Below are 27,096 nucleotides of genomic sequence, written 5' to 3'. Positions count from 1 at the left end.
TGAAATACAGCCTGTATTGGTATTTTCTCAAGTTGGAAAAAGTCTTTGAAAATGTTGCCATATTTGTTATACTTGTTACATTTGTTTAATTAATTAAAAAACGGATCTTCTTGTAAGTCGAAGGTTATTATTATTATCTATTTATTTTAATGGATGATTTTTTTTGACACAAAAATATTTCATTACTAACAAAGTGAAAAAAGTTTCATTTAAATTAATTTATAGATTTTATCCAATAAATAGTTCCTACAAAAATATAAGAGTGACATTGTCTTCCCAGAGACTTTTATTATTATAATTTATTTTGGTGTTTTTTTAAATGTCTTCTTTAGTTAATTTTAAATATCTTATTCCATTATAGTGACTCTAAATAATTTACTTCATCAATTTAAATTTAGTAAAAAATATCACATAAAACTAATCCATTAGAAGTGAAAGTGCTGCAATTAAAAATCCATTTCTGTTAGTCAGTGATATTTAAAAAAATCTTGATAGTGAGGACAAATATACAGTATTTAACATTTAAGCTCCACCAAGTGTAGGAGTGTTTATCCTCACCATTTCTTCAATTCCTCATATTTAATAAGCTGATTATGTCTGTTATAGAAAATCCCAATTTACAACTGTCAACAAATAAACAAACAGGAAACAAAAACTTTCCTGTAAAACCGCAGAAAACGAAATAAATTAGTCTTAAGCCTAACTATCATAAAACATAAGATCACTGTGAGTAAAAGTACGTTTTTAAACTGTTCATTTCAAATAAAAGCATCTGGCTTTTTACTCTACATCTCACTGAGTGTCCTGTTTCTTACCATCAGATGGTGGCAGTGTAGTTTCATAATTTGCTTGACAAGCATGACATATACCAGATATGAAAGTCCTCATTTAAACCAGACAAAGACGATACATGCACACTGATTTGTAAGAAATTGTTTATTTGAAAACATCAAACGAACTAACCAAGCTCTAATAAATGAACACACCACAAAGAGCTGATCCACAGTGTACACAAAAACAAGCATTTGATCAGCGCTGAAGTCAAAAACCAGTTTTGTTATTGGATGCAGAGGATGAAATACTCTCCGTGATTTCTTTTGGGAACCATCCAGCCAGCTTGTTATAAATAATAGTTTGATGTGAGATGATGATGATGAGTACAGCTTCAGCCCCTTCACCTTGTATATCCTCCTATCCAAACAGGAGTTCCCTTTATTTAGTAAAATAATGTGAATCTTTCATCTGTTTAATCACTGTTTCTACTATTGTGCATAAAACAGATGAAACAACAGTATACACTTAATGACTTTGAGACCTCAGATGGATTATTTGTTATGGCTGTATAGCAATATTATGCACATTGCATATGTTGTAACAAGCCAATAACAGCAGACAGCTACAGAATATATTATAATGTAGTTAAAAAAATCAGAAATACACCTTAAGCCCAAAAGTATAAGCACAGACAAATAAAATATGTAGACACTTATTATGTAATCATGAAAATAGCTCCAAACCAAAGTACATAGCAGTAGGAACAGATTTGATAAATCTTTTATGTTTTTAGTGTCTAGTTTACATTAAATAAGATCCAATTTGCGTGACAGAAACAGCTAACAGTAATCCAGAGATTTGCTCTGCAGTTTCCTCTATACAAAGCTCTTTGAACTTAGATATAACCAAACAAACCTGGGTTCTGTATTTCTGTGTCGGTGAGGGGACCCTTGGTCACTGTACAAGGAACAATATATGGATTATATCGTATTATAGTATTATATCTATACATACACCCACAGGTCACTTTGTCAGGATTTTTTTTGTTAATCTGCTGGGATTTTTTCTGACACTACCATCTCCAGGCTTTACAGAAAGTGATCTAAAAAAGACAAAAAATATCCAGTGAGCAGCAGTGAGCAAAAATGCCTTGTTAATGTCAAAGGTCAGAGGAGAATGGTTAAGCTGCTAATTAGAGCTAATAGGAAAGCAAAAGTAAATCATTACAACCCAAGTACAACAAGTCAAACCTTAAAGCAGATGGGCTATTACAGCAGCACTGCATGCCACTCAGCTAAGAAATGGAAACTGAGGCTACATTTTCCACAGGATCATCAAAATTAGACAACAGAAGATTGGAAAAATGTTGGTCTGATGCGTCTCAGTTTCTCCTGCAACATTTGGAAGGTGGTGTCAGAAGAAGCACAAGGATCCTTCATTGCTTGTATAAATTGTTCAGCCTTTTGCTGATTTATAATGGTGCGGGGGATATTTTCTTTGAACACTTTGGACCTTTTAATACCCTTTAAACGCCACAGGCAGTCTGAGTGTTGTTGCTGCCCATGTCCATCCCTTTATGATCACAATGTATCCATCTTCATGCTTTTAACAGGATATCAAATATCACAAAGCTCAGATGATCTCAGAATTGTTTTTTGAACATGTCAGTGAGTCCACTGTACTCAGATGGCCTCCACAGTCCACAGTGCTGAATCCAGTGGAGCACCTTTGGGATGTGGTGCAACAGACGATTCAGTCAGTTGCAGCATCTGCTTCTGTTGAGGCAAAGATTGTGAGTGAGATGTTAGGCTGTCAATGCTAAGGGTAATTAGCACATGGGTGTAACTGAGAAACATTCCAATAAAACTCTCATGTTGACAGTGCAATTCATTCATCAGCCATCTGCACAATACTATCCATGAGTAAACATCCTAATTACTACGTGTCATTTTAGCCAGGCAGCTGAGTCAGAGGAAGTTTTATTCCAAGACTGTGTGAGCAGTCGTGAAGCCGGAGCGCTCACTGCTGGTGCTAGCCGTCATAGCTGAAGTCACACGCCTCAGTGCCTCCTCAACCCCAGGTAAGATTACTCATGCAGGTTGAAGATTAGTTGCAGTAACATCATAAGCTTTTTCCTTTAAGGCCTCTTAGCTCCAGCCCTTTCATCTTCAACGTGCTCTCGCTTTTTTGCGCTCCACCCTCAGCATGTTCCCTCTCTCCCCATCCAGCCTCCACCATCCTCCTGATTTCTGCGTCTCTGTTCTGTGGCTGTCAGCGAGATGAGAGCAACGGCAGAGCAGGGGCTCTCCACGGGGCTTTGGATGCTCAGAGTGATACAAAAGCTGTGATCTCCTTTCTGCAAAATCAACACGGCTTGTGTTTCTCCTATCTGCACTTACACCCATGTTTTTTTTTTTTACTTTTATGTTGATGCCGTACTGCCTTTTAGATTTTATGGGGTGTGAAATATCAGAACAGCAGAATGGGACCCCATGCGTTCGTTCAGCCTGGCCTGTTGTCTTATCTCCCTGGTAGAAAATGATTAGAAGAGCATCTCAGACTAGATTTCCACTCATGTTTTCTGTGTTTCAGTAAAGTGAAGCAGCACAATAATAGCCCCGCAAATAAACGGAAGCCAGATAAACTAATGGGGTTGAGGGGGGGGGAATGAAATATTACAGTCAAGAGTGAAGGCAAACAAGATGATTGCCACTGTGCTCACCACCCAATTCACATATTCCTCCTCATCCCTGCAGCGATCTGGGTTAGTAATGATGTTTCTTGCTGCCACAGCGTGGAAGTAGTGACATTAATGGGCGACAGCAAACAGTAATGAGTCGTTAAAAGAAAGATTTGGAGCTTTACTGATCCGTTTCCATACCAACTGTCTTGGCTGTGGGGATTGGATCCTTTCAGTGTTTGGGAGCGGGGGGTGTAATGGGATTTGAGGAAGTGCTTGTGGGGAAGAACCTCAACACAAAAACACACATATAATACATACTGTATGTTGACTGTGTGCATGTGTGCATGTGTGTGTGTGTGCGTGCGTGCTTGTTTTAAGGTAATCTTCAAAGCTCTGTCTTTCAGCAGAAATCCTCCCTGACAGGCGGAGAGAGCAGAGAGCCTGCGGCGATTTTAATTTGTTGTGATTTCTTATTTTCTTTTCCGCTTCCTCTTTCTTCTTGCCTTTTGTTCTGGACACATGCACAAACAGCCAAGGATGGGGAGATATACTGGTGCTGAGAGGAGTGTTGCCGTGACAACCAGGCGTTTGCAAAAAAAAAAAAAAAATATCAGCATGATGCCAACTCTCATGCAGGATCGCATATGGGGAGACAAAGACGGTGGCAGAAGCCATCCGCGCGTGTGTTTAAAGAAGATATTACTTTTATATTACACTGGTTCCTCCATGTTGTTTACACGGACAGGATGCAATAAACAGAAAATGATAAGTGAGAGAAATGAGGGGGGAAAGAGAAGGAGAGATAACATGGGGAGAGACAGATGACGATTACGATAAGAGAAATTGGATTTGGCTGAAAGATAGCAAAGTGTTATCACTGAACAGCAACATCAAAGCAATCGTTGAGTGGGAACACTAAACTTTAAAGAAAAAAAAGTTAATTTCATAAGTAATCTCCCAGCCCGGGGCTCGTGGGTAAAACAAAACTCTATGAAGTAGATGAATTTAGCTAATCTCTTTCCCACAGCTTCAGGGGGATCACAGAGGCACAGGGATAGAAAATTGCCCAAGTGCCTGATTCGGTGCTGAAATTTTATGAAAAAGAGACATCTTATGGCTTGGGTTCAGTTTTGCCCTGCTTTTGAATCAAGATCCAAGAGAAGCTGCAGAGTCTGAGGATGAGAAGAAAGGTTGAACAATGACTGGCAGCTGTCTCCTGTTCAGATGTTTTCTGGTGTTTGCAGATGAAAAGCGACAGGGCTGATGTTGCATCAATGCGCAGCGCTGACGTAGCAGACTGGAGCGATGATGGATGGTGTGTGTGAGGCCAGACGCTAAATGTTGGTTTGAGAAAAAGCCTTCAGTTTAGAGCTGAAACGATGAGTCAATGAATAATATCCCATCAGAATAACAGATAGATGGCCAAGAAATTTTGTTGAGGTCTGCAGCGCTACCACATAAGCTGTACAAGAAAGATGGATGTAGCGACCTGTGGGACCATGATTTAGAAAACTAGCACCATGTTGTATTCAGTACAGTACATGTGAACCTAGAATTTTAGACCATAGTGTTATTGCGGTAACAATTGATAAGATTATTCATAAAAAGGAAGGAAGGATGTTTTTGCTATGGACCTCTATACTGCTTTTTAAAAAAACTAATCGCCCCCTGCTGGCAATTAAAAAGAAAACAGTTTTAAGGGACTTGAGCACTGCCTTTTTACTTTTCCATCTTGTCTCAGTTGTTTTTTGTTTATGGTGAGAACTTGATCTGATCTCCTTCCACACCAGCTAACAGGTCAGGTGCACACTGCAAGCTTAAGCTAAAAGCCTTCCAACATCCAGGTACGTTTTGCATTTCTGTGATGTAGTACAGTACAACAGAGCGATCATCGGGCTACATTTTAACCAAATACTTTCACTGATGATATCCCCATCAAGCCTACTTGTTTACATGCAAAAGTGAGATTGTGGACATGATAAACACAATCAGTATTTTGCATCATAACATTTTATTGCAGAATATTTTGTTATGGCACTTGATGTGTTCTACCCACAGAGTTGAAGTCATGCATGCTTCACAGACCACCTACCCTTACTGCTGTTGTAGATAAAAATCAGGTTTACAGAACAGATCTGGCACATGTGCTTTGTCCCTGATATCATTTGATCATTTAGATTTCACTTTTCTCAAAGCCTAAAGATTGGTCAAATCTAGCATGAGAGTCCTTATAGAAGCAAGTTTCAGCTCTTCTTTAAGCCGAGCCTTGTTGTGACTGCATTTCTGTGTATCTGATAAGTTTAAGGCTCACAAACTGGAAAAAGCTGAGCAGATCACTTCTGCCCAGCAGTGCGGTGCAGTCCAACTGCTGAGTGAAGACAAACCGGCCTGGCAGCTCGCTCTGTTTTATCCCTTCTGATGTGAAATGCTTCTTCCTGGATCAGCTTCAAATGCAGCATTCTGAAGCAACATACTCAGACAATTTTACCGACAACAAATCAAAACGTGTATTTTTTTTTGGAACACTTTTTGCCACCGTCAGCCAAAACCTGCTGCTGTGCTGAATTTATTTTGCAGCCAGTTTCTGCTTTGGATGTTTCCTCTTACAAAGCTGCAGCAATAAAAAGGAAATAGTAGAAAAACGTTTTTTCCAACAGCAGTTTAAATAATTGAAGAAGAGCACCTTTCATGCACAAACAGGGACAGGGCCTCATGTGGCTTTCTTTATTGAAACTGTATATTTATAGATGAATGACTCATGAGTGTCTGGGTGAGGGTTTTGTCTAAAACCAGCTTTGAAAAAACTGCTTCAGTGCTTACACTCATAGATTCTCCGAATCACTGGATCAGTTTTGCAAATACGTTTTATATTTTCCCATTGTTTTCAGCATCATGATGATGGTAGAGCTCTAACATGTTGGTCCAAGTTCACAGCAGATAATCAGTGACTACTTGAGTTGTGCTTAAATGTCTTTGCTCATTTATTGATTCAAAAAAAGTCACAATTCTGTATATATTTAAAGATATTTATGGTTATGAACTCCTGAGTCGTTTTCAGCCAAATACAGGTTGTAAACTGGTGTTTAGAGTCCAAAAATAACCTTAATGTTTCTATCCACAAGGCTTGATTCCATTATATGTTTTAGTGTTAATCTTTACTCCTTTAATATTTAAAAGCAGAACATTTTCGGGTCCCAGTTTTTTCTCAAACTCTTGTGATCTCTAACTGCAAATTTTATATAATTTAGTGAAAAGATTATTATCTTTTTAAGCCAAAGACACAGCAACTTAATGAAGTAATGAAGTAATTTAAAACTCATTTAAAACATCAAACATAGCAAGGTCTATTCATGTAATCCAAACTAAGCTTTAAGGTAAGCTAAAGCCATTACAACCAGGAATATCTGGATAAACTGATCTTCTCCACTTGGGAAAATTACTTTTAAAAACCACCGCAATGCTACTGAGCAAACAGTAAGTACAAACGCAAAACACACACTTGTCTGCATCTGCAATAAATAATATGGATTTGTAGAAATGCTTATGGACAGTGGTTTAAATGTTGTGTATTTTCTATCATAAAAAGTGATTCTGTGTTTGTTCCATGAAGGTCAGTTTCTCAGTTTGTGTTTTTAACTCATCTGGCCTTAGGACTGATGAGCTTGTGCCATGAGGAGGCGTTGGTCTTCCATCTGTCCATCCAAATTCACAAGAGTCACTGCTCTTCCTAGAGCATTGATCAGAATTTTATCAAACTTGCGGACAGTGGTCACCTAATGGGTCTTCATCCAAATTGTACCCCAGATCAAGGTCACATGTATCGCTTTATGGGCTGATCTTCATGGACACTAATAATTTCACCACATTCTCTCTCATGATGTACTGAACAATATTCAATTCAAACCCTTTACCATTTATTAACATAAGATTCTCAATGCACAAATTGATAAAGACCTTGAACTGAAATGAGGAACTAAGTGATGTGATAGCTTTAATCCTGTTCCATGTTGCATCCTGGTAAATGAATCTTTTTTCTCATAATTATATAAGGAAGGGTCCTGTTGGTTGACTCCAACATTAAGACGGTGCAGATGGGACCTTCCAGTGGAATTCTCATTAGTTTGTGCAATGAAGGTAACCCCTTTTTTCCTGTACTTCACACATTACAATAATCTGTGATTTATGTGCAATATTAAGCTGGATGAGCTTCCACGTCACTGATGTTCAGGTTTTATCTTCATGAGAGATGAGTGAAGCTGTGACACCATGAATGCAGTGGGTTACTCGACCGATGGCAGTCCCTGGCTTAAAATTGCTGCTTAAAACACATTACTGACTGAGTGCTGTGAAGCAAAACACCACTGTTCTGCTGACCTGAGAAGAACCATGCTCCTAATAAAAACTAATAAATGAGTTAATGCCCATCTAAGCAATTTGTAGCTGCTAGTGAACGTCCCAGGCTCTGCTTTGCAGGTAATCCTCGAATGTGTTTACCACCCCATCATAAGTCAGTCTGCTTTGTTTTTAGTGGCATCTCAAAATTGAGACAGTTTTAACTCAAGTTGCTGAATTTCCTTGACATACAAGGGTCTCTGGTTGTCATATCACTACTAATATTTTTATGTGTCCATTTGCCCCCTATAAGATGTTAAAAAGCCATCATTAATCATGCCTAAGTGACATGTCTTACTCAGAAATGTATTCATTTTCATACATTTTAAAGGTCACTTGGAGAGTTTTTGAGGAAAATTTTCTGCATAGTCTTAAATCTGCTACAGCTTGAGACCAACGACATAAAATGAAGTTAAATTCAGTTAAGTAATTCACCCTGACAAAAAATGTGTCCGCGCGCGGGCGTGTGAGCGCGACATGCTCGTGGCATTAAGTTTTTGCAGAGCTCAACATTATTTCACCCAAGACTGGTTCAGCGTGTGTGTGTGTGCGTGTGTGTGCATGCATCACTGTGTGTTTCATCCCGTTTATAGTGCCGCACCCTGCCTTCTGTGCGTAAAAGCCACCACGTAGCCGACATCATCATCATCATCATCACCGCACACCACGTTTCTTCCAGCAGCGGGACGAGCCGGAGGATAACGGTTCACCTCACGGGCAGGTTGGACACAGAGATGGGAGAGGAGCGGCGGCTTTTCTGGCTATGACACAGACACAGCGGGCGGGAAGGATGGCTCTCACCAGCCGGGAAATGTTGTGCTTGATCGGAACCGCCTGTCTCTGGCTGCCACTGTTAGCTGAGGTACTGTATCCTGCCTGCTGCTGATGAGGATGTGTTTTTTCTTTATAGTGCAATGTGCCCTGATTTATTTCTTTTCTTTTGTGTGTCTCTCTGTGTGTGCTTTCCTTTTTTTTGAAGCCATGTCCCGTGACGGTCACGCTTTGCTGACCTCTGCTGCATTTCATTAAAAAACCCCCAAAAAAACCAAAAAAATCGAATTAGTCCGACAGCCTGATTAAACTGACAGTTGTATTGATAAGCCTGTAGAAGAATTCAGGGCTGTGCCGCCACGTTGTAAGGTCTATATCACAGAAAGGATGCTTTCGTGTTTTTTCTCTCTGGGCTGCATTTCCAACAATGCAAGTGCAGGTCAGAAATTTAAAGAGCACCACATTTTAGCCAATTAATGGTGGCATGAAGGTACACTGCCCAATTAAGCGGAGTCTACATTGTTGCACACACCCATTCGTGCTGGGTGACAAACACAACCCCTCCACCTTCCTCTCTTTTCTCCTGCTCCTCATCCTCTTCCTCCACCCCCCGCGGCAGGATATCATGAGAAGAACCCGTCGGTGCCTCTTCTGCCCCCGCGGTGTTTGGGGAACGGACCCAGCTGTTAAAGCTGTCACTGCATGTCAGCGTAGAAATGTTAAATTCGAAACGCGAGGAAGCAGGTGTTTCTGTCATGCGTGGGTCAGCTGGAAGTCAGGTTCACTCATTTGTTCTGTGTCTTGCAGAAGCAACGCAATCAATTAATGATCAATCAATCAATTATTCGTCACATTCGTCCAGTTTTCCTCTCACTGCAGTTGGAGTGTGTTGCGTTAATATGCAGCATATGAACCGAGTAGCCAGTGTAGAAGTCATTAGTGGAGTACAGCAGTGTGCGGGATTTAATTAGACCCACTTACACTGAAAGCAGCCGTGCACATCGAGCACACCGAGCACGCTGCAGATGAATTCCTAATTTTTCATCTTTATTAGACAGTTTGTTTTTTCCCCCCTGGCAGGAATTCTTGGAATTCAGAAGCTCTTCATTTTGTTGGAAACATGTGAACAAAACAGAAAATTAATCTGGAGATCTCTATACCCTACAAACTGCTTTCCTGTGGCTCAGTCTGTGGAGACTAAAATGCTTGTATGTAAACAATAGGCAGAAACCAGCCTCCAATTTACATCACAGAATACATTTTTGTGTCATCTTCACTTAATAAAGAGCCAATATACAGCAGATTTACAAATATGAATTATATTATTAATAATACAGTAGCATAATGTTAAATAAAATGAATGTTTCTGCAGATTATGAACCCTTATTAGAGGCTACAACATCAAAGTTAATGGGATTTGTGATAAAATTGCTTTATGATTTACCTCTGCCAAGGAGGTTATTTGATGTATCGGATGGTTGAACAATATTTTATCACACAAACTGAAACATCCAACTAAGAATCATATTCACAAATCTACAGGATACTAGTAACAGCAGAGGGTGGCAGAAAACACCCTCACTGTGAAATAAAACAGGGAGCTTAAATTGAATTGGCCAGTGAGGACATGTGCATGAACAAAGCTGTTTGTAGTCATCTATGGAATCTAAGGAATTTGATTGGAAGATTGGAATGAGGTTTTTTTAGGTCCTGTGTTTGCATCACTTTTGTGTTGGAGGAACTGCAGATTCATGAATGGTCATTCGCATGTCTTCAGGGACTGCAGTCCTCCAGGGATATTGGTTGGATAAAAGAGTGGAGCAAAAACAGTTGAGTATTGAGTATAGATGGTGCTTTCAGTTGGAGGACCTCTTCAGAACACTTTAGGACAAGACCCCATTCCCGTGTTCATTGCCAAGAAGATCATGTCTGTTAACTGGAGTAAAACATCACCACTACCACAAATCCTGTAGACACACGCATAATGGCGTTAGCGAAGCTGTGAATTAGTATGGATACATTCATAATGTATAAAGTCACAATGGCCTTGAACCCTTTAAACCTTAATTGTCAAGGAATGTTCAGCCATACTGTGTCCAGTGTTTAGTGTTCTGTGCAAGATTTATGAGTTATTAATAAGAAGTTGCAGACTGTTTTACTTGTTTTAGTTTTTTACCAAAGGTGTGGCTTGACCCACAAGTGGTTAACTTTTGAATTTAATCTGGATCTGAAGCCCCTTTTTCACAATAGTCATAATGAAAGAAGAAAAACTGTGAGACATTGTCATAAACTAATCTGGATCCAAAGACTCAATGAATGTGTGGTGTGAGGGGACCTTTCGGCCTTGGTGGAAGCATGCTCATGTATTATAATCAACTGATTTACTTTACTTTACTTCAGCTTTGTTAAATAAAAAAAAAGTCAGCTAGGATATCTGTTTATATCAGCTGAACCTCCATATAAATCGATGCTGATTTTGCACTGGCTAAACATTGAGGTTACTGTAGCGAGGAACTTTTTATAATCAAGATTTCTTTGTGTCACTTGCATAAAGGGGGGAATAAAAAAAATCATCACCTGTTTTGCCAAATTTTCATATTAAACATCAGGATTCAACCTCAATTTAACAGTGAGGTCAGTTAGTGGAGGAGAATCCTCCTAATCCTGCTCTGCTGGTTATAAACTAACCCTCTCTGCAGCTGGTTTGCTGTCAGACCTGATAAATACTTTCACTTTTCTTATCTGTGCCTGACAATCATTGTGTCACTATGCTTTCAGCACCACCGTGAAGTCTTCTGCAGGTCCCCAGGCTCCCTTGTAATAACACATAATAAGAAATGCCAAGTAAAATCACTCTACCCTTTAAAGGTTTTGACCCTTTTAAGGTTTCACATCATAAAAGTGACAAAAATCATCATTAATATCCCAAAACCTTACCAGCAACAGTCATCTAGGTGGCACGCACGAGTGTGATCATTTATGACTAAAAGCATCACTTTGGAGCAACTTCCTATCTCAGTGCTGCAGCGGTCTCGATTATTGCTTATTTATTTGTTGCCCTTCCATCTGGTGTGGTGCGTCTGTTTGCATGGCCAAACACTGGACGCAGGTGCAAGAGCAGATTAGTGCCGTAATTGAGCCGTGTGATTGACATGAGCGGAGATATCGGCACCCGTGTCTGCTATCACAGGTCGCCTGTTCCTGATGTAATACCATTAAGCTGAGTCTTCTGGGAGGCGTTTGCGTGTTGGTTTCACGCGTGCGTGTGCAGTGGCCAGAAACAGTGACAGGAAGCAGAGAGCAGAACTCACCTGTGTGACGGTGAAATGCGCTGTATATCGCTGCCCTCTCAGCAGAGCAGATGGACTGTGTGTTGTGTAAATGTGTATCTGATATCTAAAATGAAATAAACACTGCAATATAAACTCTGATGCTGTCTAGTACTGTGTGTGTTTGCAGTTACTGTGCTGTACTGTCGTCCCTGGGTTGCTTATACTTATACTTCAAGTGGTGAGAATCAGGGAGTAAACTCATTAATACATCGAAAGTACATCGAGACGACTTCATGTTCAAGGATAAATGCCAACAAATCAGAATACTTTAGGGGGAAATGCTTGAATCTGCATGTAAAGTTGCACAAAAACTAAATATACGCAATACTCAAGGGATTACCCCGTGTGCAGTAAACCATTAAAGAGGACCTCTTCTGCTCGTCTCCAGCTCCATGTTTTTTATTCCATGACTCAAGAGTAGCTTTGCATGATTCACAGATCAAAATAATCCTTATTTATCTTATTCTGGGCCTTGGTGCACCCCCTCAGTTCATCCTTTGTCTGAAATAGAGAGTTTCAGTTTCTCTACTCTTCAGTTAACTTTTATTCTGAGTGGCTGTCCCTCACAAGTATTAGGCTGGAACAGCAGGTGAGCAGGGCACCTGTGCTTCAGATATATCCGCTCCTTATGACGTCTTACAGAGCCATGTTTAACACGAGCATCTGTGTATGAGGCATGAAATGAAACGAAATTATCTAAAATATACACCTTATAGATAGAAAATTACCTGTCTTATTTTATAACAATGGCCACAGTTGCTTTCGTGCTCAGTGAAGGTAATTGTAGAGATAATCTTGAGACCTTATGACTCTCTGTCCATTAAATTTGTTTCTAATTAGACTCAATGAAAGGTTTTTCCCCTTTTTGGGGGTGTTAAGGCGTTATTATCGAGCTGCAGTCCAGCTGTTTTGGTGCTTTCACATTTGCTTTTTGCAATTCATAATTATGAGGAGTCAGATACGGCCTGTAACTAATCATCATGCATATTTTAGAATGTTGTTTATGCGTCACGACTCACTAAAGTTCAGACTTTGTGGTGGAAAATGAATCATGCGCTGGTGGCCTAATTTCCACCAGTTTTCAACCAAATCTGCTTAGAAGATCTTTGCCTTTTTATGTTTGCTTTTAAATGAATTTCATGTTTTTTTCTTGTTCTTTGTTTACTATTATACCAAGATGAAATTCTGGTCCTTTGTCTCACTCTCTTTCTTTTGTGCATGCAGGTGGTGGCTGAAGACAGCTACTTAAATGAGGTGCAGAACTCAGGTAGGCGAGAGGTGACGCTCTCATCCTCTTTCTGTGCATTTACTTTCTCCTCCCATCTGTCCTCCCCTCCTACACCATCGCTCTCCTTTCTGCTGTTTTCTCCGTTCCCTCCAGTTTAACCCACATTCTGACTCAGACTCTCACAAAGCCCCTCCCACTCTTTCCTACCTCTCCTCTCCCCCTCATCCTGGCCTGCGCCCCTCTGCCTTTCATTTTCCTCTTCTTTCTTTCTCCGCATCCCTGAGAGGAGTGAAGGGCATGATGAAGATAGGAGGGGGGGTTGGGGCAAAGAACTCCTCCCTCTCGGCTCATTTCCAGTGCGGTGAAACATCTCCGCTTTAACACTCGCTACACACTGACAGACCCATGCAGTCAGAAACACACCATCCATCACGGGGAATTCAAATTGTGGCTTTTTAACAATACTGAACACCTGCATAAATTCACATACTGCTAAAATTGCCTCTTTTTATTGGGTGGAAATGAGGATAAATGGTGTAAAAGCAAATTTCCTCAGGTTTCCAGATTTATTAGTGTGTTTTGTGTAGAGGATGTTGTTGCTACACACCCACCCCCCATACAGCCAGCCTCCGACTGTGAACCGTGTCAAATACTCATTGTGGCTGGGAAACGGATTACGGGAGAAGGGAGACTGAGTGTTCCCATGGCGATGGGCAGAGTGCGGTTGTCGTGGCAATGAGGAGGGTGTCGAGTATTGTGTGAAATGCATTAAAGAGCGTAGTGAAATATTAAAGTGGTGAAATATAAACAAGGGGAGAATTTAGGGATCATATTGAGACATGAAAAATCATAATAAATGTTAGTTTTGAGCGATACTGAAAATGTTGCTTTTCTTTAGTTACGTAACGCTTTTTTACTTTATTAAAATTTTATGAAGCTGAAGATAAAAGTTTGATTAATGCTACTGTGCAGCTTTTAAGCATGTTTTTGCCATTCAGCACAACAAATGCAAAATATATATGTGAAAATATTACATGATTTACATGGTAAGATTACGAATTACAAAGCAGTAAGGGAACATGGCAGTGTATCCTGTGTTTTTTATTTGATGATTGTTTGTTTGTATTTGTGCCTAAGTGCTTAAAAAGAAGGAAAAATGGCTCAAAGATAAAGTTGTGCATTTATTTTTCATCAGCATCGACACAAAATGTCAGCGTTAACTCTCCAGCGACCCAACTAGTAACTACAATGACCTTGAGGTGTAATTCCTATCTCCAATTGTGTTTATCTCATCTATTATTTCTTTTCTCTTGCCGATATTCTAAAATGCTCAACTTATTTTGATTTTCAATCATTTTTAGCTCATCCGGCCAAACGTCTGATGTTTTATGCCACGAATATGTGTCAGATGGACAAGAATTGCAGGTGTAGTACCTGAGCACAGTGATCATATAGTGGATTTTCACCCAAATTCTGCTCAAGGCCAAAGTCATGTTTGTCACTTTATTGGAAATTTTACCATTTTTCAACTTCGGGTATTTATGGAAGAGGATTAGGGCCACTGAAAAACAAAAGTGGGCACGTCTTTTTCCCCCTGCTTTTCCAGAATTCTGACTTTAATCTCAGAATTTTGACTTTTTTCTCAGAATCCTGGAAAAGAAGAAAAAAAAAACGTGCCCCCTTTTTTTTTCTTCTTCTTCCTGTGGCCCTAATCCTCTTCCGTAGGTATTAGTATTAGTATTAGTATTTAGTATTTATTTATTTATTGTCATTGTCAAGAACAATGAAATTGCGTTTGGGGCTTCCATACAACCCCAAAAAAAAGAAGAAAATAATAAATACCCCTTAAAACCCAAGTGTACATATTTAACCCAGTGTGACTCCAATGCAATAAGACAATCCTTAGCAATAATGTTCGTAGAAATTCAGACAAAGACCTGAGAAACATGACAAAATACAACAATGCAACCCATTCAATATTATTGTACTGTGAGATATGATATCAGATATGATAGTTATCTATTTAAGAAAGAGGGGGGGGGGGGGGGGGCAGGAGGGGGAAGAGAATAAAGATATGATGCACCAATGCAGACCAGTTCATTGCTATTAAGAAGTTGGATATGGTTATTGTCCGTGAGAGGGGGGCAGAGAGTTCAGGAGCCTCACAGCCTGTTGGCCAGTCTGGATGTTCTGGCCTGTATAGACCTGTACCTTCTCCCTGAGGGCAGCAGATGGAAAAGGTGGCGCGCAGGGTGATGTTGGTCCCGCAGGATACTGTGCACCCTCCTCAGACAGCGAGTGGGGAAGATATTACTGATCTCTGGCAGACTTGTTCCAATAATTCTGCCAGCTTCTGCCGGTACTGTCCAGATTTTAGTGCAACAACATTAATTTGCCTTGGACATGACTGTTTGGCTCCTCCTTGACTTCTCAGTGTATTTTAAGCCTCATTTGTTTGCGGAGTACTGCCAACTAACCAGTAACACAAAAACCTATCACTTTCTTTCTGTACACATTACATTAACTTCTAAACTGTGCTGGATATGAGAGAGGTGAAAAAAGGAGCTACAAAATCCACAAATTGTAGGCAAAAAATGTCATTTATTTTGACTTTCATTCCCCACAAATATTATTTATTTGGATATTGCAAAAAAATACAAAAACCATTGCAATGAGTCAGGGAATTATGACTCCAGTTGACACTTGAAAATTAAATCAGATCGATGTTCAATCAGGTATATATGTAATATTAAATATATCAAAATTAAAGGGACAGTGTTTTTCTCTGACTTGCTATGTGGATATATCTGTTGTATCTGTTTAATATACTGGAATCTACTTTAGCAGTGCTCACAGTGCCCAAAAACACATACAAAAGAATACACTACTCCGCAGCAACATTTCTTTCTACAAATCCGTAAACACGTGCAAAATGTGCATCTATTCGTGACTTACAGACGCACATCCTTTTAGTCCTTTCACCACTTTACCGACTCCACTCGTACCTCCATGTCGGCTATATAAGTAAGAACACCTGGTGTATTCATATTTTGTCTTGAAATCACAGGGGTTGCTCCCATTTACAGCACCACTTTCTTTTCAGTTAAATCCTCAATTTTATTATTTCCACCCATTCTTCTCCCTCGTTAACATGCTGTTCAATCTTCTGTGCACGAAGTGCCGAACTCGTTACAAGCCTCGAACCTTTCACCCTTAAACTGACGTCACCATATGTAGCAGAAAAAACCCCCTAGTCTGCAGATGAAGCCACCGTCCTACATTCATAAGACAATTATGAAGCTGCCTGGCAATATGTCAAAACGTGATAGACTAAATAATTTAATTATTATACGAAAAACTGTGATAATAAATAACTCATTAGTCATTAAATGCACATCTAAACTTTCTGAAGGTTTGAATATTATTTTCCTCCTTAAAACAAACATTGAGAGACTTTCATATTGAGATTCACATTCACTGTTTTTATCAGTTTGCTTTTCCTTTTTATTTGTCAAAACTGGATTTATTCTACTGTCATTTCTTTATATTTTCTTTCCAAGGAGCCAGTCTTTCTTGTAATTTTAAAGTGGTCTGCAGCAATAGTTCTTCAGGCTTTCTGGAAGATTTTTCCATCATTTTCAGTCCCATCCTTGTACCTGAACATTTTCAAACGAGAGAAAAACGCCCAAATGTTGTGTCAGTTTGACGAGGAGCTGAAACACGTTAGAATTGTTGATCTATTTTTCTCTAGCTAATTAATAGCAAAAAGAAACCAAACAAAACTGAAAAAAATCTGTACTTGGATAGGCGATTAGCAAATTTAGCAAGAAAACCTCACATATTCACATTATCTCACTGATAAATATCTGATAAAGACATTAAATATCCAAAACGTCCTTCATATTGGATATATGTCTTTAAATGTAAGGCACTTGGCTTTTACCCCACAAAGACTCAAACAGAATAAAATATTTGATTCAAAGGGTGAGTCTCTGAAGCCCCGCTGACTCGCTTTCACCAACAGGAACTATTATCATGGGATCTAAATTGGAGCCAAATTCATTGTCACAGGGATTAAAGTACGGATATAGCTCCTCGGTAAAGAAACACTCAGTGAAAGAGTAAATAAGTGTTGCAGCCTCCGTGTCCCAAAATGATATTTGACCTCGGTCGTAATCCACAAAAACCCCGATCCGCTCCACTTTCCCAAAGTGTACCAGCTCATCCGGAGAGTTGAAGGTTTCAAACTTATTTTCCAGGAACCACATGGCCCACAGCCCACTACGCGAATCCCGACTGAGTGACCCTCTCCTCTGGACCGACGCAGCAGCCATGCCCAGACACCACTCGGTCTTCTGGCCCACGTAAACCTCGAAGTAAAACTTGCGGGATGAGAAGCTTCTGTTTCCCAGAACTGCAAGATGCTCAGTGAACATGCTTGGGTTCGAGATTTGGTTTGCCAACCATCCTGAGCGCATGCTGTATCTTACTTGTTTCAAGTCGTCCGATATCATGAGCAGAGGATGAGCCGTGTCCGGATCCAGCAAGACGTTCACCTCGTACTGCTGCATATATCTGAGCGTGGCTTTATTTGACACGTCTGATCTGTCGCACAGTTTTTGTATGTCTGTGTTCATTTTGTTGAGCGTTGTTCGCAGCTGGGAGACGGAGTTTTTCAAAGATTCGCCTATGTGTTGTATCTCCAGGTGTCGGTTAAAGCTGAGATGGGAAGGATCCATTGTTTGAGGCAGGACAGAGGAGCTTGGGTAGTGCCGGAGAAAATGGAGCTGATCTTTAGTCTGCTTTAGCTCAATCAGCTTCACACTTGTCACCTGCAGCTCTGTGATCTCCTTCTCCATATCACTAATTACCCCTCCTGCTTCTTGTTCTACAGTTTTTTGCTTCTCCTCGATGACCGCGATGAGCTCTGTCTGACTCTTCTGAATCTCAGACACCAGGTCTGTTAGGTCCTGCACGCCGCTGGCAGTCACCTTTTCAGTTTCTGTCTTGCTTAGCTTTACTGATTCCTTCACTTTCACAACGTTCTGGAGCCTTTCCTGGATCATCCGCTGCACTTTACCCTCAGTGTGCTCCAGCAGGTTCTTCTTCTCGTCGTACGCCCGCTCCACAGGAACAACAGAGTGCTCCTTGTGGCGGGAGCTGGAGCAGACGTCACACAGCAGAGCGCTGTCGTCTCTGCAGAACCACATCAGCAGCTTGTTATGTTCCTCACAGATGCGCCCCTCCAGGCTCGCCACAGGTTCAATCAGCGTGTGCTTCTTCAGTCCAGGGGCAAGGTGATGAGGCGCCAGATGAACGTCGCAGTATGAAGTCTGACACTCCACACATGATTTAATTGCTTCTTGCGGCGTGTCGGTACAGATGCCACATAGCACCCCAGCTCCAGGGCTGGCCTGCAGTGAATGAGCACTCCAGGTGTCAAAATCTTTAGCTTTAAGCGACAAGACGTTTGACGCGAGCTCTGAAATGAAAGTGTTGACCTTGAGATCCGGTCTTCTTTCAAAAGCGTGATTACAGACAGGACACCGACAGACTTGCGCATCTTTCCAGTAGGTTTCAATACACAACATGCAGAAGTTGTGTCCACATGGAGTGGAAACTGGGCGAGTGAAGACATCCAGGCAGATGGGACACAGAAACTGGTCCTCAGAGAAGAGACTGCTGCCAGATGCCATTTCTAAGAAAACAGACAAACACTATTAAATCTAGGCCAACATTCAGATTAGCTGCTTTAGCTAAAATAAGTTCATGAGCTATTCTGGAGCTTTTAACAGCAGCTGTCACTGCATTTTTAGTGGAAGTTACATTTTTGCCTAACTCTTTAAAACAACCCCCGAGAGTTTACTTATATAAGCAAAAGGCTTATCTTTGCATTTAGTGCTGTAATTATTTAACGCTGACTTTAACCATTAAAGTTAAAACTCGAATGGCAGGTTTCGCTCTGTTGTTTTCAGGCTGCAGAACAGGATGCGACCTGTGCGATCACCTTAATGAGCCTCAGTATTGCCTGGGAACAAATTTTTCCTTTTTCAGCCAGCATCGTCCTGATAACATTCAAATCACTTCATAACCAGATAGTCTGCACTTAAACCACAGAGCAAATGTACCAAACTGCACCATCATCGAGACTCAGGATTAAATGGACCTATGCTTATAGACTGGGTTTTTAATAAATGCCATTCTTTCTCGTTTCATTTTCTAACTATGTATTTGCATCGTTTTTTTTTAACCTGTTGCTATGTAGTAAATAGGCATTTTCCTGTATAAATAAAGATGAATTTATTGCTAACTTCATGAATCTTTATTAACTTTATTAACCTTATGAATTTAAAGCCACTAACCCATATAAAAACAGCACCTGGCTGTGCAGATCTGAGCTGCAGATCTCTAATAACATAACTACTGATGTTATTCACAAATAGACTGATTAGATGAGCTAATGTGAGAGCTCACTATATGGAGATGTGGGGTAACACAAACCCACAGAGCAGACAGGTCTGGCCCGAACCTGGTGTCAAGCCGGCACTGCTGGGTGACTTCTGGCATGGGTAAGTGTTATGTCATCCAGATATGGGCCATGCCTGGCATAGATGGCACTGTTTATGTGATGGCATGCCACATCTGGCCTGATTGTGGTTTGGTTTATGTGGCCCAGGCTCATAGAAAACAGGTCTTCCCTGGATCCGGCATCAAGCTGGCCCTTCTGACTGACTGGTGTCATGGCAGGGTGTATGTCAACCAGACGTGGGCCAGGTCTGGCAATGACAGCACTATTTATGTTCCTATTTTCCTATTTTAGTTAGAAGACCCAAATGCCATGTTGCAATACTATACTGCTATGGTAGCCAACGTTTCAAATGCAGGTTTGACAGGTTTGTGAGTGTACACTTTATCCTAAACCTAGTGAGGGTTTACTCATGTTTACTACTGGTTGGCTATAGCGCAGGAGATAGAGCAGGTCACCTACTGATTGGAAGGTTAGTGGTTCGATCCCAGTCTGCATGTCAAGAGTTTGAACGTAGTTATGAAGCACTCAATTTAGAGGAAGTGGGTGAATGTGGCATGTTGTATAGAGCACTTTGTGTAATCTGGGAGAGTAGAAAAGCACTATATAAGAATCAGTCCATTCACTGTCTGAACAGAGTTTTCTCATGTTACTATTGTGTTCTGGCACATGTTGTTATTACATGGCTTGATTAAGGTACACATTAGGCTGACATCTGGGGGCAGAGCTGAAACTGTTCTGGGTCAGCAGTGTGTCTGCAACTGGCCTTGTGCGGGCCACCTCTGACAAACCTGATCTGGGCCACCAAAGGGTCGTCATACTTTGCGGTATGTGGGCCATGTGTAAGCACATTGTGTGGGCCAGATCCGGGCCATACAAATTTTGCTATGTGGGTATAAAAGCACACTACAGTCACTATGCACAAAAAGTGCAGTAAGGACAGTTAATAAGATCGGATATATTTCTAAATTCAAAAATGTGGAAATTCACAGATCTGGTCAGATTTAAAACTGGTCAAATAATATTCAGAAGAAGAAATAATGTGTTACTAAAAATTTTAAATGTTAAGTTTTCACAGACAGAGAGGGGAGCTACATTTGAAAAAACACAAAGCGAGGACAACAACGAGGAGCATGCAGTTAACAGCCTGTGGAGTGGTTTTGTGGAGTAATGTGGAGAAGGCTATACAAATATAAATCAGTTAAAAAAATTATATAAAACACCAATAAAGCACTATATGGAAGCGGTGGGGTGTTAAATCTTTATATTAAGAATGACGTATTATAAAAAGCAATACTTTTGGAGAGGTGTAGTTAAATAACTATAGATCAGTGTATAAAGGTGTATATGTTAATATAACACAGGACTGTGCATTTGATATTTTTACAAGTATATTTATAGCATATATGTATATTTTAGATTGTATAATTAAAACAGATATATACGATGAATTAATACAAATTGAACTGGATAAGACCAACATTTTTTTTCCATGTGAATGTGATGACTTTTACTGATTTATACTGACTTATATTGATTGATTAATATTGAGTCTTACTAAAAGGAGTTAGTAGCTATCACAGATGATCGTAGTTGTGCATTAAGAGGAACTGCTCGTTTGATATCTTGAACGTCATTATTTATATATTGATTTATTCATTTTTAAATCACATGTGATCATATTTGGAAGTTAGTTAATGCTTGCACTAGTTAGGGTGGATGGTTACCGAGCTGCCACTGTGATATTAAATAGGATGCTGATTTTGGCAACCAAACAACAGACTTGAAACAAAATGTACCTACTGGGGAAAATAAACAGCTGATTCCTTTTCTTCTTATATCTCAGTGCTGAATAGGGCAAACCCAGCTGTCAATCAAAGGGCTTACACCCCTTATAATCAGGCTGGTCTACGAGTCCCTGCCTCTGATAAAAATTTAAGAAATTCCCAGTGGGGTTAAAGTGTAAGTAAAATTGGCTTTCACTTTCAGTCTGAGAAGACTAGCAGGAAGCATGATCTTAGCTGTTTCAGAGCAAAAGCTACTCCTAATCAAATAAAAGAGGATTAAAAAGGATTCAGAGTGACAGATTTTGCAGTAGTCTCATGAAAAAGACAGAAACATTTCTACTGAATATCAAATACTCACCTGGTTGTTGACATCAGAATTTCCTACACTGGTGAAGTCTTCTTATATCGCTGAACCAGGGCGGCTGTCTCACATTCTGCACTTAGAAACCGTTGTTTTCAGGATGTCTGTGAAGAAAAGTTATGTACACGGATTGTTGGCTTTGCAGTTGATGGTGGAGTTGTGGTGATGGGCTGATGGGGAGGTTGCAACCACATTTCTGTGTTACATCATCCCTAATATAACTGTCATTTAGTGCATCGTTCACATTTAGAACTTGTGGTCCATGATGCTGTAAAACACATTAGAGAGCTGAGTCATTTTCACACATTTATTAGTTCGTTGATCTCAGCAAACGAACAAGTTTGCCTCCTTCTCAGTCGGAAGATTCGCAGATATGGGTAAAAGAGGGTTTACAGATGACAGATTTCCTCTATGGGAAAAAAAATATGTCATTAAAGCAGAGAAAGAAAAAATCTGCTGGGACAGAATATCATATTTTGTGTTGTTTTGTAATTGGCACAGCTGGCCAAATAGCACAAAGTGAAAGAAGTCACAAACGAAACAGTCTGTATTGCCTCGTTTTATTGGCAATAAAATATTACACATTTTAGTTTCACTTAGAAACTACACAGCAGAGTATACGCTATTGTCATATGTTTAAGTTCTGAACTTTCAAAATTCACAATTATTCTATAAACATTACATTGAGAATAGAATACATTTTAAAAAAAGTTCTAATAGGCTTAAAAATATACAGGACCACTCTAGTTTCTAAATTATTTTCATGGAAAAAGAAAAGCACATATCACACTCTGCTTATGATCCATATGTTTAAGCCTTTGAACAAGTAGAAATTTTTTTTATAAAATCTCCACGCCTTGTACAGCTGCCATGAATGGGGGAAATCATCTATAAGAACCAAATCTGTTTTTTCCTCAGGATGTACAAATGCTTTTCAGTTCAGTTCAGTTCAGTTCTTTTTTATTTCAAACATGCTCTCCTGCTGTAAGTTTAGGCATCTTAACACACTCCTCTTTTAAAGCTAGCATCAAGTGGCCACTAGAGAAACTGTAGTTTCTAGCACTTCTATTAATGGATTCGGTTTTATCAACCTTTCCAGACTTGTTTTGACACAGTGAGGCAATGAATGAGAGAAACCACTTAAACTATTACTCATTTGGCCAACTATGTGTGGTACACAGGTATCATCCCACTCTGTCGGTAACCTTCAAATAGACTGGCAACTTCCTTGAACTTTATGCTATTGTTGGAGTCATAATCAGATAAACTAAAAAAAAAAAAAAAAAGAAAATTATAAAATTAGTCCCACGTGGCCTTTGTATTCTTGGCATATGCAGCTGGAAAGTATGTTGTTATTGTTACTTTCACTTCTCATGCTTTTTGCCCTAAAAGCTGCAGTTCAGAGTTCACTACGGACACCGGAAACATAGTGAAACGTGGGAAATTCGACTCCGACAATTAGACAACAAATATCTTCAATCGGGAATATCACTAAAGAGATCGTGTGATCATATTTTTGAGCTGTGACAACATTTCTCAGCTAAAAGGCTTTAGCGGCAAAAAAGTTTATGACCGTACAGCACATAAATAATATTAATTGCAGTAGCTATGTGTTATTAAGAAAGCTTAGGTTACTAGTGACTACTTACTTGTTGCTCCTCGTTGGTGTGGGAGTGAGAATAATGAGTGTGGCTCAGTTCCCTTTCTCCAGAAGTATTTTGCTTTTGGTTTCCTCAGTGTCAAATTTCCTTAAAGGGACAGGCACCCTTTTTCTTGCTGCTTGCTCCGCATTCAGGTTTTGAGTCCAGTATGAGGTTGATTTAGATTTTTTAATTCTTAAGGATACATTTGTGCTTTACTTCAGAATTGCTTTTCCTCTTATCTGCCTCCAGTCTGTCTGTGTGTGTTTGTGTGTTGCAGTGTTGGTCACTCTGCAGTGAAATCTATGGATGTGCGTTAGTGTGTGAGGTGAGCTTCAGGGTTGCAGGGCGGTGTGTGCTGAAGAGATAAGGGTTGGGGGTTGCTGATACACTGCTACCATTAATCATGGTTTAGTAGCCGCTTGGCCTCCGAAACCCCCGAAGCTTTGGTGAGGGAAAAGTAAGTTCTTTAGAGGAAGATGCAACGACTCAAGAGGAAAACACTCCTGTAGCTGTAGAAAACAACATTCAGTCGAGCTCTTTCTTTGGTTTAGGGGGTTTTCATACTTACAGATCAGCCAAAGCGAAACTTGAAAAGACAGAAGAAGAAAAAAACACTCACTAGCCACTTTATTGGATGCAACTGCTGTTCAACTACCTAATCAGCCAATCGCATAGCAGAAACTGCATTTAGGTTAACATGGTTAAGATGACCCGCTGAAGTTCAATTCAGTATCAGAATTGAACAGAAAGGTGATTTAAGTGACATAAATGTGCAGTGGTTGTTGGTGCCAGAGGGGCTTATCTGATTATTTCAGAAACTGCTGATGTACTCATAACTATTTCTAAGGTTGACAGAGAATTGTGTTACTGATGCAGGAGGAAAATGGCATAAACAGCAGTTCAGGATCCTGTTGTATCTAATATAAGTTAGATGGTAGGCTGATGTAAGCGCATTAGTGCTAAAAACTGCTCATTTCAGTCTGTTGCTAGGTGGTTGTTAGGCAACAAAAGGCAATATAGATAAGAACCTGCATGTAGCCCGAGTTGGCAGACAAAGTTGTGTATTATAGTTAACATTTTGTTGATATTTGTAATGAACTTGGCATAATTTTCACCGGGATTGTTTTATTCTTTCCTCTTAACTGTCTTCGGCTTGTTTGCTGTTGTGCTGTGAATAAAAAATGTAGTGACTGATTGTTTGTGCCACATTAAGCAGATGTTGATCTTTCACAGGAACGAGTTTGAGGTGCTGCTGCTCTGTCCACAGAGTGGAAGAAAAAACAGAAAAATCATTAGCAAACATCCTGGATATCTGTACCAAAGTTCAGCCACCCTTCCCACATTTGTCACAGAAGCAAAGGACTAATGCAATCAGCAAAGGTTCAGCCATTGTTTAACATGTTATAGTTCAGTGTGGCCCTGCAGACCAACATTCCAACAAATATGCAAATACAATAAAAAGATCAAGTAACTAAAGTCAGAGAGATCCTATTTTCCACTCTACTTGTATAAATCATTTACCTTTTTAAGTGACTTTGCACCTCTGAGTGTGCTGTGCAGTGCCTGTATGTGCACCACTCTCCCCATTATATTTTTTAGCATGATTTCTTTTCATTAGCGCATTCTGTGTGCGTTTTAATCAGCTGCAGCACAAAACCTGCTCTACATTTTGTGGCCTAATTTTGCTACACTTTGATGTCAGCAGTTTCCCTCTCAGACTGTCGAAGCTTCACTCACCCATTCCTCCCTCTCAGAGAAGATTACTGGCAGTATCTGGCCACCACCGTGTTAAATAAGGAGGTTCAGGGTCATGGAAATTTCCCCAGTTCACCATGGATCAGTGTGGTTGAATGCCTTAGAGGGGATCCTGCTGCAGTACTGGAGAATCATCCATGTAGGGTTTTATGTTAAGATATAATAAAGACACGGGGATAATGTGATTTAAATAAGACCCGTTTTACTCCCATTTCACCTCTCTTTTCCCAAACTATCTCTTTTATTCTCATTGTCCTCGCTGACCCAAATACCCGTCCTTTCATCCAAAACATCTCATTCTCTCATCTTCCTCAACATATACTTACTCTCCTCTCCCTTTGGTGTGCAGTGCCTCTGTCATGCTCTGAGGGATTCACAGAACTGGGATACTACAACGGCACCGTGTCGCAGACGGACTCTGGTGCCCCCTGTCTGAAATGGACTGAGTTTCCAGACTATGTCATGCAGTACCCGGGCCGCGGCCTGGGTGACCACAACTACTGCAGGAACCCGGATCGCGAGTCCAACCCGTGGTGTTTCTTCCGACAGAACTCAGGAGCAATTGGCTGGGCCTACTGCGACTGCCACCAGGGTATATCCACAGACGCTCTGAACAGTTCATGCATGATTAAAAACAAGTTGACCTTTAAATGATTTCATTCCACATTTAGTGCTGTGCGCATCCCCCCCCCAGCAGATTCAAATGAAACATTTGTTAGCTGTTGGTTAAGCTGTTCACAAGGTTTTCACACCAAAAAAAAGGGGAAGATACTCTTTTATGTAAAAGGTAATATCTGCAAAACAACTGCAACAATTCAAAATCCAAAGAAATTTGGTGTGTAAAGATAAAATTCTATTGATACTTGGCAGTCATGACTGATTAATGACTGAGCTGCAATAACGTGTGGACCCTTTGTGCACAAGTTCCTTAAACTGCATTATTTTAAATGTCCAAAAGGGGAATGTGACGCTGTTTTTCATTTTATTTATTTTAGTAAATATTTTCCTGATGAGTTTATATTCTCAATGCAAGTTTGAAGAGTTCTTTAAATCAGCAGGATGTTCATTTTGTAAATTGTGGCTCCAATTACAGTAAAACAGTCATAAACCGAACCCCAGTTCCTCTTGTAATGAAGAATAATTTCTAAATCTGGTTTCTGGCATGTAAAATCTAAACTTTCTATATCAGTATTACTCAATTTAAAAATAAGCCTCTGACTGGCTCAACAACCAATTTCTAAACTGATTAGAGTTCCAGGTATTTCAAATGTTACCAACATCTATGAACTTAATGTATTTAATAGAATAACTGCTTTCAAATCCATGTGATTGTGGGGCTTTTAGTATTTATTTACACTCACCTGACACTGAGGATCCCTTTTTTCCTTCACAACTGCTTCAGTTGTTTGTGGCTCAAATTCATCTAGATGTTGGAAACAATCCTCAGAGATGTTGGTACCTACTGACATGATAGCATCACATTAGTGATGTGAATCTCTTGTTCCACCACATTCCAAAGGTGCTCAGTTGGACTGAGATCTGGTGACTGTGGACTCACTCAGTCAGTTCAAGAAACCTGTTTGAGAATACCTGATCTTTGTGACTCAGCACGTTATCCTGCTGGAATGCTTTCATGTTGTTTACAAAATGTTCTCACATGTGTGTGTTGCAGCAGAAATCAAGACTCAATAGACCAGGCAATGTATTTCCAATCAAATGCAAACTGTAGCCTCTGTTTCCTGTTCTTAGCTGACAGGAAGGACACGCGGTGTTTTCTTCTTCTGCTGTAGTCCATCTGCTTCAAGGTTCTACATGCAGTATGTTCAGAGATACTCTTCTGCATA

General features: G+C 40.0%; 2 protein-coding genes across 6 annotated transcripts in view; one reads left to right on the top strand and one right to left on the bottom strand.

Moving 5' to 3' along the window:
- Positions 1 to 7,100: 7,100 nt before the first annotated feature.
- LOC146568737 (neurotrypsin-like) overlaps positions 7,101 to 27,096 on the top strand; it is a 37,970-nt gene continuing 17,974 nt past the window's right edge. Inside the window, exons 1-4 of one of the 2 annotated variants that reach the window (XM_085284994.1) lie at positions 7,101 to 7,591; positions 8,443 to 8,711; positions 13,177 to 13,219; positions 25,602 to 25,844. In XM_085284994.1, coding sequence (XP_085141120.1) covers positions 8,613 to 8,711; positions 13,177 to 13,219; positions 25,602 to 25,844 — 385 coding nt within the window. In that variant the 5' untranslated portion in view covers positions 7,101 to 7,591; positions 8,443 to 8,612. Of the gene's footprint in view, positions 7,592 to 8,410; positions 8,712 to 13,176; positions 13,220 to 25,601; positions 25,845 to 27,096 lie in introns of those variants that run through there. The other variant, XM_085284993.1, reaches the window with a different exon arrangement.
- On the bottom strand, positions 15,316 to 23,818 carry LOC146568738 (E3 ubiquitin-protein ligase TRIM21-like). Of its 4 annotated transcripts, XM_085285000.1 has the most exons (4): positions 23,504 to 23,818; positions 21,852 to 21,958; positions 21,510 to 21,630; positions 15,316 to 18,878 (listed from the first exon to the last, which is right to left on the bottom strand). In XM_085285000.1, the coding sequence occupies exon 4, from the start codon at positions 18,874 to 18,876 to the stop codon at positions 17,158 to 17,160; it is 1,719 nt and encodes a 572-aa protein (XP_085141126.1). In that variant the 5' UTR covers positions 18,877 to 18,878; positions 21,510 to 21,630; positions 21,852 to 21,958; positions 23,504 to 23,818; the 3' UTR covers positions 15,316 to 17,157. The 4 variants fall into 4 exon arrangements, with proteins under 4 accessions (XP_085141126.1, XP_085141123.1, XP_085141125.1 ...); XM_085284997.1 differs by lacking the exon at positions 21,510 to 21,630; XM_085284999.1 differs by lacking the exon at positions 21,510 to 21,630 and having other exon boundaries at positions 21,852 to 22,122; positions 23,504 to 23,519.

This window comes from Mchenga conophoros, linkage group LG8 (genome assembly GCF_057382185.1).
Source record: "Mchenga conophoros isolate Kocher_MC1m ecotype Shallow Benthic linkage group LG8, M_conophoros_male_GT1.1, whole genome shotgun sequence".
Lineage (NCBI taxonomy): Eukaryota > Metazoa > Chordata > Actinopteri > Cichliformes > Cichlidae > Mchenga > Mchenga conophoros.
This window is presented reverse-complemented; position numbering and strand designations above follow the sequence as displayed.

Coding starts and splice junctions, on each gene's coding strand:
- LOC146568738 (XM_085284998.1), bottom strand. CDS start 18,876: ATGGCATCTGGCAGCAGTCTCTTCTCTGAGGACCAGTTTCTGTGTCCC.